At 38.8% G+C, this 10446-nt stretch overlaps 1 protein-coding gene across 1 annotated transcript in view; it reads left to right on the forward strand.

Annotated features, from left to right (window-relative positions):
• Positions 1 to 6959, forward strand: part of SORT1 (sortilin 1) — a 42727-nt gene extending 35768 nt beyond the window's left edge. Inside the window, exons 16-20 of the mRNA XM_070939668.1 lie at positions 3020 to 3136; positions 4812 to 4920; positions 5395 to 5501; positions 6442 to 6553; positions 6792 to 6959. Coding sequence (XP_070795769.1) covers positions 3020 to 3136; positions 4812 to 4920; positions 5395 to 5501; positions 6442 to 6553; positions 6792 to 6806 — 460 coding nt within the window. The 3' untranslated portion in view covers positions 6807 to 6959. The remainder of the gene's footprint in view (positions 1 to 3019; positions 3137 to 4811; positions 4921 to 5394; positions 5502 to 6441; positions 6554 to 6791) is intronic.
• The last annotated feature ends 3487 nt before the right edge of the window (positions 6960 to 10446 follow it).

A 10446-nucleotide genomic window follows, 5' to 3' on the forward strand; every position in this document is an offset into this window, starting at 1 on the left:
CCAGGTTTTATTAATAGGTTTGTTTGAGATGGCACTATTTTGTGCTTCTGCACAAAATACCTGATCTTATGCTCTCAGTTATGGCTGCACTTGCTAATATTTCTTTAAAAAGCCATTTTTCACTGCAATAGGATTCAGCAAACAGTACTATAATTGTTCTAAAATTCTTATGTGTATCATGCCTTTCATTTTGGCACAAGACCTATTTTTTCATGTATTTTTCATTCATGAAATACGTGAATCAATATAATACATTCAATTATATACATGTGTGCTTAAATATTTAATGTATTACAAATTAGATGCTTATTCTGGAAAATGAGTAGGCAGTTGGAATCTCAATGCAAAAAAAATGTCCTCTGGAAATATGGGAATCTTCACTAACCAGCTCATCAGCTGGATGTTTGCAAAACAGGTTATACAACCCCAGTGGTAGTGAGAAATTGGCAGGCTGTTAAGCACTAACTAATTGGCTGGTTGTTTCATACAGTGTCCCATTTTTGTTTCTTGAAGATTAGTGGATCAGTAAACTGGTAGGACTAGATTTCTTATTGATATTACTAATGAAAGTAGAAACCAGTGATCTTAGGTAAGTTTGTCGTGGGAGGACCAAGATAAGGCTTCCTCTCAGCAAACTTACTGTTTACCTGTTAACATTAAGGGAATCTTGAAGATCATTCAAGAACTAAGATACTATACAGTACTGTTGTTGAATATTGTACCCCCAAAACAACAGCAGTATATGGCCTGAATATGTGCTTTAACCTAGATTTAACAGAATTTGTTCAAGCTTTCTTCTAACACTTCAAACATCCTGGAAAATTAGCAAACTTGTGTGACAGTATTTTTATCATTGCATTGCATGAACTGTCTGTGTTACTTCCTTTTTCAAGCAGTTGACTGGAACTTCAGTAGACTCATGAGCTGTTAAAACAGGAACATGCTTCTCTCAAGGCAAACAGGAAACCATTCAGAGCCATCTCTGTACATTTCTTAGTAAATCTTTCAAAGTTTATAGGCTCATATTTGTCTAAAGTAGGACTAGACAACCTAATGCCCCAAGTCAGCCTGACCAACAGTAAGACACTTTGAGAGTTATAATCCAAAATATAGAAGGCAACAAGTAATCTACACCAAACTAAAACTTGCCACCACCTAATGATCTGTCCATGAAAAAATGGAACCCAATGATGTCCAGAACAATACCATTCAGAGCATGTCCTGCTGCATGACCAAATACAGGTAGTCCTTGACTTATGACCACAATTGAGCCCAAAGTTTGCTAAGTGAAACATTTGTTAAGTGAGTTTTGCCTTGTTTTATGATCTTTCTTGCCAGAGTTGTTAAGTGAATCATATCAGTTGTTCAGTTAGTAACACAGTTGTTAAGTGAATCTGGCTACCCCATTGACTTTGCTTGCCAGAAAGTTATCAAAAGTGATCACATGACCCTAGGACACTGCAACCATCATAAATATGAGTCAGTTGCCAAATGTCTGAATTTTGATCACGTGGCCATGGGGATGCTGCAATGGTCGTACGTCACTTTTTTCAGTGCCGTTGTAACTTTGACTAAATCGCTAAAAAAGAGCTGTGGTGAAGCAGTGGTTAAAATGCAATATTGCAGGCTAACTCACTGCTCACTGGTAGGAGTTTGATTCTGACTGGCTCGAGATTTATTCAGCCTTCCATCCTTCCCTGGTCAGTAAAATGAGGACCTAGATTGTTGGGGGCAATATGCTGACTCTGTAAATCGCTTAGGACTGTAAAGCACTATGAAGTGGTATATAAGTTTAAGTGCTTTGCTATTGCTAAATGAGCTTTTGTAAGTTGAGGACTACCTGTATAATTCAGGATAGCCTAGTGTTTGAAATCCTGAATAACTCCCAAGAAAGTAAGATATGGAGGTTTCTAGACTGGTGTATTATCCCACTTCATTACTAATGAAGTGGGATGATAGTGGGATGATATCACCAGTCTGGAAACCTCCAATACAGTAAGCTCAAGTAGAAAAACTGTCTGTGGAGTTAACAATACATGTAGTTACTGTATTCTTGTGAGCCACTCGTGCACTTTTTCCCTGCCCATCGACAGCCATCACTGGCCCTGCAGCACTCATGCCATCCTTATCTGCTTACTAGCCTGTTTGCAAAACTCCTGGGACTCGCTCAATGAACAATTCTCATTTAATGACAGCATTGGAGAGTGCTGGGATTGCTGTTGCTAAGCAATGTGATCACATGACATTGTCCTTTACGCCCACATTGCTTAGCGCTGAAAATTCCAGTCCCAATTACCAATGTTAACCAAGGACTCTCTGTAGTTCAGGTGAATCTTCCTTTTGTTCTGGTCATTTCTGCTCAAAGAGAAACATTCAAAACCCCCAGGTTATTAAGCAGGGCACTTTGTTGGGAATGAAGTCATTATAAACTGAAGCAACTATGACTTTTTGTCCCCAGACCAGTATGGCAAAGGGAACAGGGACAATTTCACCTCATCTTTTCCACCAACCTGATCTCTGTAATACACGTTAGGTAAGGTCAATAGTGCACAGCCAGATCCTGAATGTTACCATAATTTTCTTGTTTTCTAATCTGGCATTCAGGAATACCATCTTCATACTGAATTGGGAAGGCACCATCAAGTAGAAGACTATAGCTGAGAGACTAACAGAAATCAGGAACACCTGTCATTTCTGTATCATCCTCTGCTTGCTATGCTTGCAATGCCTGCCACAGAAAAACCTTTCAGTACTTATTTTGAAAGGGTATGCATGCACGTGTGTGTATATGTGCGTGTGTATGTATGCATTACATTCATGATAAAACATCTTAATAATCACCTTTCCCCTCTGCAGATATTTATATAACCACAAGTATCATGATAACAGTCAAAATCTTTATGGTCTTCTTTCCACATAAGCTAAATATCAGTAAATATTTGGGTAAACATGCATATATGTTTCAGATGAAGTCAATGGCTTTTCTTTCTATGTATCTGTTTGTTTTTTTGTCCTCCAGTGATTTTGGCTATTTCCGCCCAGAAAACCAGTCTGAATGTGTGGAGCAGCCAGAGCTGAAGGGTCATGACTTGGAGTTCTGCTTGTATGGGAAGCAAGAGCTGTTAAAGACCAGCGGGTAATTTTCTTGTAAGATCCTAATGCATTAGCAGTAGCATGCAAATTGATGTCCTTAGCCAGCAAGAGAAATTGGAAGATGGACTTAGCGTTATGGATCCTTTTGTAAAATAAATATGTTTAAACTGTTGGGTCTTTTACGGTCCCATAGTGCTCTGTTCAACAGCATTCCCCTCTACAAAGTATAACCTGGCCCAATAAGAGAATCCCATGGGATCAGGGGATGCCTGCGGTAGGAAACGATTTGGCCAAAGTCTGGAAAGGAATGCCTTGCAGACCTTTCCTTCCCTGTTGCCTTTAAATGATCCAACCTGTTTTGGAGATAAAGTTTGTATATGAATGAAGGCAAATATAAGTGTCCCAGGATAATGTTGTAAGATCCAATCTGGGTCGATCACCGGGACTAGAAGTTTAGTCTTCTGAGCTTTCCGACTCATGCTGGAGCCCATCCTCAAGGAACTTTTCTCTCACCAGACTGTGTCTCACTCTGGTAAGAGAGAAGTTCTCTGAGAATGGGTTCCAGCTCTAGTTCAAAAGCTTGGAAGACTAAACCTCCAGTCCCAGTGACCGACCCAGATGCAACATTATCCTGGGACACTTAATTTTGCCTTCATTTGTATGCAAGCTCTAACTCCAAAAACATTAAACCTCTGGTCCTGGTGACCGACCCAGATTGGATCCTGCAAAGTTTGTATAGCTAAAAGAGAGAATGTACAGCCTAATTCTCTGTGGGTATGAGAAAAGATAGAAATGTGAGTCAGAGATGAAGGAGTTTCAGTTGCCATTTGAAGCTCACTGAACTGAGAAAGTAAAAGGAACATTGGTTGTTAGCACATGAGTTGGAAAAGATGGGAGTTAAGCAGATTGAAGCAACAGACAGCTAGGTGTGCCGATGTTCCAACAGTTGGAGAAGATCCAGCTAAAACAGCTTAAAACCAGGAAGACCTAGTGCGAGATAACCTGTGCTAATCAGGTTAGTTCAGCAGCATCAAGCTTTAAAAAAGCTTGCCAGCAGGCTTGGGACTGGAGATGGTCCAGGGAGGCAGGTCTAATAAGAGACCCTGGAGCTCTACAGGATAATGACTCAGGCCACTAAGAAAGTCAGTGAGACTCAGGCCACTGAGAAAGATAGACTGGATGACCTACTAAGACACTCCTGATGAAAGGCCTTCCAGAGAAACCACAGCCACAAAGGACACAAAACAGGTCCAACAGTGGGAATATGACTGCCAGTTGGAGACAGGCTGACTTCACTGGGGAGACTTCCTGAGGCAGGGTGATAATAAAGATTTTTAATCCTAGCCCATTTGTAGGATATGAGGTTAGAGAAGATTCTTTTTGTGAGTGAAACTCTCCTGACTCATATGTTATATTGACTGAAAAGTTCTATTGCCAAAATGTTTTGAGAGCAAAAAGCTTGATAAAAATATTCACTGATTATATGCCATCTTGTTAATTGTTTAAATACCGTTTTGAAGGGCCAGTCCTAAAATAATGTTGACTGTAGGGGACTTTTGTAGAGTTTGAGATAATTCAAGGTTAATCAGGCAAATAAATACTGTTCAACTGGCATTGACATAGGTAACTAATCTTCACTGGCTTGGGATGCTGTCACTCATTAAGAGAAAATCACCTATTGAAGAAAATTATCTGTTGAAACTGTTTTTGCTTTTCAGATATCGGAAGATTCCAGGGGACAAATGTGTAGGTGGGAAGAACCCCAAACGTAAAGAGACAGATCTGAAACAAAAATGTACAAGCAACTACTTGAGGTCAAGTCCATTGGTACGTTACACAAAAAAGAAAAGAAAAAAAATCCGCTGAAATAATTGTGGTGGATAAGAGAAAACATTCTAACATAGTCTAAAAAGAGGTAGGGGGGACGCTGCCAGTTAATAATTAATGCCTAAGAAGTATTTTTCATAAAATTTCCTGATACTATTAAACTCAGTATTCTGCAGTCATTGTGATAAATGAGCTTTGGAGATCAGCTGCTGAGACCAGCTGCTTTGCAGTCTAGCTGCTGATTAGCATTTTGAGTGAGGGAAATCTAATTGCAAAGGGCTTCACCTTTTTCCAATTTCTTTTTGCTTTTCCAAATCTGTGCTGCATTCAAGACAGGAGTGCAGGCCCTTTTGGTAAGGAGCAATTGAGAAATGCTAGAAAGATAATTATAGAAGCACTTTGTAACTACCGTGGTCCTGTGTCTAATAATGTGTTACTTAAAGCTTTAGACTGCTTTCTACTTGCTTTCTACAGAATACCTCTTCTAACTCTACTCCAGTCATCCTGGCTGTAATTGCTTTGATGCTCATCACTGCTGTCGCTGGAGTAGTCATCATTAAGAAATACGTCTGTGGGGGAAGGTGAGCCTCGGAGTGGAGAACGACAAAAATAGAGCTGGGGGGGGGGAATGGAACAGAGATATTATGCTGTCTTTGTTACATAGATGTGGAAGCAAAAGAACTAGACTGAAACACATAGGTAACAATGTCATCCTTATATGAGGAGAAACAAGACACATGTTCCTATGAACTGAGTGTTAGTGATGCTGCTAAACTCTTTCTTTCTTTCTTTTTTTGTTTCCAAAGCAAGTCATTGATTTTGTTTGTTTCCAGAATTGGGTTTTGTGTTTGATTGAATGAAAGCAGTGGGGAAAAGGTGGCCTCTGGGCCCTTTGAGACACCTGATTGTTCCAGATATGAGGCAATGCTGCTGTGAATAATCTAGAAAAATCTAGATTATTTAGATTTAGATCAATGAGAGGGGGTGGAATTGAGCATCATGAGCAGCTGGGGGTGGATGGGGAAGAGATATTTTTTTAAGCTGACAGGTTTGCATAGGCAAAATCAGAGCAGTGACAACATTCATTTCTGTTTGCCTGGGCACAAGAGGTTTACCCAGAGCAAGAATAAAGCTCAGATCAGATTTGGCCATTTGTTAGAATCATCCACCAATCACTGAAATGTTTGTTGTGTAGTTGTATATGGGGTGGGGGATATGTAGAGAGAACTTGGTATCACAGAGTTGAAGAACCACTGATATAATGAGAATCACTGATTATTTCTAGGCTTAGTAACTTCTCTTGACCACTGTTCCTGTTTCTATCATTTTGAAGGCTTTATTCCTTCCATTTTTTATAGTTTATTGTTACTGTAAAATAGTTTTCTGAAGAAATTGAGATCAGTAATAGCAGCCAATATATTAAAACCTTCAAAAGTTCTCTACTTTAACTTCTTAAAGGAGTCTGAATTGATATAACCGAATGTACAACAGTTCTTTCATCAGTGTTTTTCACATTCCTAGATTTCTGGTTCACCGGTATTCTGTCCTGCAGCAACATGCAGAAGCGAATGGCTTTGAAGGACTTGACGTACCTGGTGCCAATAAAACTGGTTACCATGATGATTCTGATGAGGCAAGTGACATGCATCTTTCTAGGTAGTATTGGTTAGCTGAGAACCTGACAACTGTGAATTGTCTTTCTATATTGTTTAGCATATGTCAATTTAAAAAGACGATCTGTTTTCTGAGATAATGGGGATAAGAACTGTTTTAAGAAACTGGCTGGCTTCATATTTACCACAGCCAGATTTGAGAAGAACTCTTAATTCAAAATACTAATTAATGTATAATACTTTTTTCTTTCTGTTCAGGATTTATTGGAGTAGTGATGTTCTCACTAGGATTGCACACTTCATGGGTTTGGCTGCTGCTACAGAAGGGCATGAATGCCAACAGTCCATTTTACTTCCGATATGGACGCCTTTCCCGTATCTGAGAGAGTCTATATTCCTTTTGCTTCTATCAAATGTCTAAAACCAACAGAGCTGCAAGAACTGCATTAGATTTTTTTTAAGGGTGAGGGCAAGGTTCTCTAACTCTGCAGAATGAAGAAGGAAAGCTGTTTGATTTAAACATAATTTTATTTTAATCAGATTTTTCCAGCTCTAAAAGGAGAACTAATAGGACTGTGAAATAAGGATTTCACTAAATATTAGCATTACTAGGTACGATGTACTATGCTGCTGGAAGAAACTCCCAAATCCCAAAATGGGAAACCCATACTGCGCTCCAACACTGTGATAAAATTGCATTCAAGCTCTTTAGCACGGCAACACTCCTAGCAAACAGAGCAATGAGATGCTGGTCAGAGATTGTGGGTATTAACCAGCATCACAATGGGCTGTGTGCCAAAATGCATTTTATTTTTGTTTCATCTAAAATGTAATCAAATGGGTAGATGTGTACCGTGTAACGTAAGGATGACTCCAAGGCTTGAAATAAGTTTGCGGCCCAACATCCTATAATTCCAAGGAACTGAACTGTGAAATTAGCATGTGTACTGCCATAAATTCAAAAACAAACCACACAGCTCTGGATGGGAAAGAGATTTTTTTTTTTAATCTAAAAATAAGTGGTACAGATCTGTTAGAAGTAAGAGTTATTTAAATTGTTATCTCTTTAGGTATTACATTAGATACATTAGATCAGTTTCTTGAAGGAAAGCTTTGTTACTTGCGGCAGCACTATGAAGGTTTCAGTATTTTCCTTTTCACATGTTTTCTTGAAAGCAATAGATTGGTGCTTGCCACTTCATCACCATTTTACTATTGTGGATTTATGAGTCCCTCTCTATCAGTACAGTTAAACTGCTATAATACCCTTGTGAAATCATATGCTTGATTTTCCTAAAGTAATAGAAATCGAATCTTCACAATATTTAATTCAAACTGTCTTGAAATCTAGTGAGAAACTGATCTACTAGAAAACTAGTTGACCAGTTGAAAGCACTCCAGACACCAATAGACACCTTTGAATTTTATGTGGGTAGACTTTTGCTTTCCCAATGGGGTGACTCCAGTGCTCCCTCCTGCAGTTTCCATCTGTGCTCCAGGAGGTTCTTTGATCCTCCAAAATATATTTGGGGTACAGGTTGGGATGGAAGGAGAGGAATATTTTCCAATACATTCAGCAACTGAGTGAATGTTTTGATCAGTTGCTGAAGCACAATTGGGTAAATCCAACTGTAACAATGGTGAGGTTTTTCCACTGATGGTGGAGAGAAGAGCTGTAATACATGGTTATTGAAGTTGAAATTTGAGGTTCCCCCCCTTAAATTTGGGGAAAACACTGAGGGAGGATTCTTCATTTAAAAAATATTTTAAGACTATTTTAGGGATTCCATTACAGATACCATGTGCTTGCTTCAGAATATTAGAAAACCATTTCCAGGTTCAACTGTTGAATCCACAGTGTTAACTAAGCTGCAAAACACTGAGCAATGTTGCGCCACCTCATTTATAAAACAAACGGAATCCTTTTATTTGCACTCCAAAGGAATGTTCATAAACATTAACCTTGGTTTTTGATGGTTTTTATTCATCCTTTCATTAAAGGATTACACCCACAAGAAGATACACTTGTTTCAGATATATAAATTTGGTCTCTTTCAAAATAAAGAATTGTGACTGACTTTTCCTCATTTGTGAGTTGGGCTTGGCAAATAGAACTTTTAAAAAAAAAAAATGGAAAAGAACCTTTTTTTTAGGTCAGTTCTAAATCTGGATCTCAGGGTGTTTTGCATGATGATGTTCATCCATCTATTCCCTTCTTTCAGTCTTACCTGGAAAAGGATCAAATCAGCAAAAAATACCCATTCAAGGTCTCTGCAGGAGACTTCTCTTCTTCTCTACTGCCATGCTACCAATCTGGCACTTGAGATATACTTCTAAAGATTATGCTGATCTTGAGATGCTGCTATCACAGCATTGTAAATCATAGCTGTTGGGTGGGGGAGTACGCAGAGACTCTGGACTGACTAAAAATGGAGGAAATTGAGCTTATATTGCATTAAATTGGGTAATTACAAATATCACCAATTTTATATGTTACACAATCTCATCCTGATCTAGCATACACATTCCTATTTGCAAATTACCACCTTCTGCATTCTTTGGTGATTAATTGTTTAATATTTGTCTCATCATTCATCTTCATTTTCCTTTCCTTTCATCTTGATGCAGTCCCTAAAAATAAGCTTGATCTGTTGGCGAGGCAGTTAGCGTGTCACTGGTGATTTGCATCAGATCAATTAGGATTTGTTAGCTGTTCAAAAGCTACTTGGTACTTCAAGAAAGAGCAGGCTACTAAAGTTATAATGCTTTCCAACTCTCCTTTGATAGCAATAAAATGAGAGTGAGAAGCCTGAAAGCAAGCGGCTGTCTTGAATTTGTCCCCTATTCTTCTCAATTCTTGTGGCCTTACTTGGTTTCTGATCCTTTTTCTTCCTTTGTACCATTGCATAATATAATTGAGCCCAGGGTACAGCAGTAATCTTTCCAGATTGTTGATCCCTGATGAAAAAAGGATAAATGCACCAGCAGGAATACTCATAAGACAAGAGAAATGGCAGGAAGAAATGTCTGTTCCTGGAAGACCTGTTCTACATAACAATCCCACAAGTTATTTTTTGCTTATAGTATTGGATAATACACAAGCATACCTGATATATCAGTAACGTGTACAGTGCAATGATGTTGCTTAAAGCTCATGGTTACCAGTTCTTGAACTAAAAGAGATAGTTAGTCCTTTATTACACTCTAAAACTATTCAAACATACTTGTGCAGAACCTCCCCTGTATAGAATCAAATTGCTCCACTAAATTGGATGTGACGACTGAAATCTGGTATTGGAAATGTAGGAGAAAATCTGTCATAGATCTTCCTCAGCACAATGTGTATGTAATAAGTGATTACTTCCTCTTTCTAGTATATCTCAACTTTCCCTGTGTATTAAGGCATCTCTGAGAGGCTTAGAAATCTTGTTATTGGGTATTTATCTCTCTCAGGCCTGGGACCTCTTCCTTTGCCTCATTTCTATTGGCCTTTTCTTCTCAAGTACATTGACTGACATGGTGAGAACATTCCAGTAAACTGAAAACTGCCCAGTAAATCAGGGGCTTATGACAGCTACACATCTGCGCTGGGCAGTGGTAGTCTTCCTCCCATAGTGTTGAATATGTAGATAATGTGACATATTTCTCACTGTTTTGTAAGTGTTGCCCAAGCAACATAGCAACCATGGCAGTGTTGCCATTGCATGCGCTTTGAAGCATAACTGTCTTCCTAATGTGCCTGCAAGGCAGATTATTCTCGTTCCATACCATCTGTGGGATGGCTACGGAATGCTGTGTAGCCAAAAGCCATTGTTAATAGCACTCCTCTATACAGAAATTTCCTAAGATGTACAGTCTGAGGCAACATGCAAAAGATAACACAAAGGAGCCATGTATAGAGTTTTGTAAATAT

This window comes from Pituophis catenifer, unplaced genomic scaffold (assembly GCF_029215685.1).
Source record: "Pituophis catenifer annectens isolate HBS135680 unplaced genomic scaffold, rPitCat1.0.hap2 SCAF_3, whole genome shotgun sequence".
NCBI lineage: Eukaryota > Metazoa > Chordata > Lepidosauria > Squamata > Colubridae > Pituophis > Pituophis catenifer.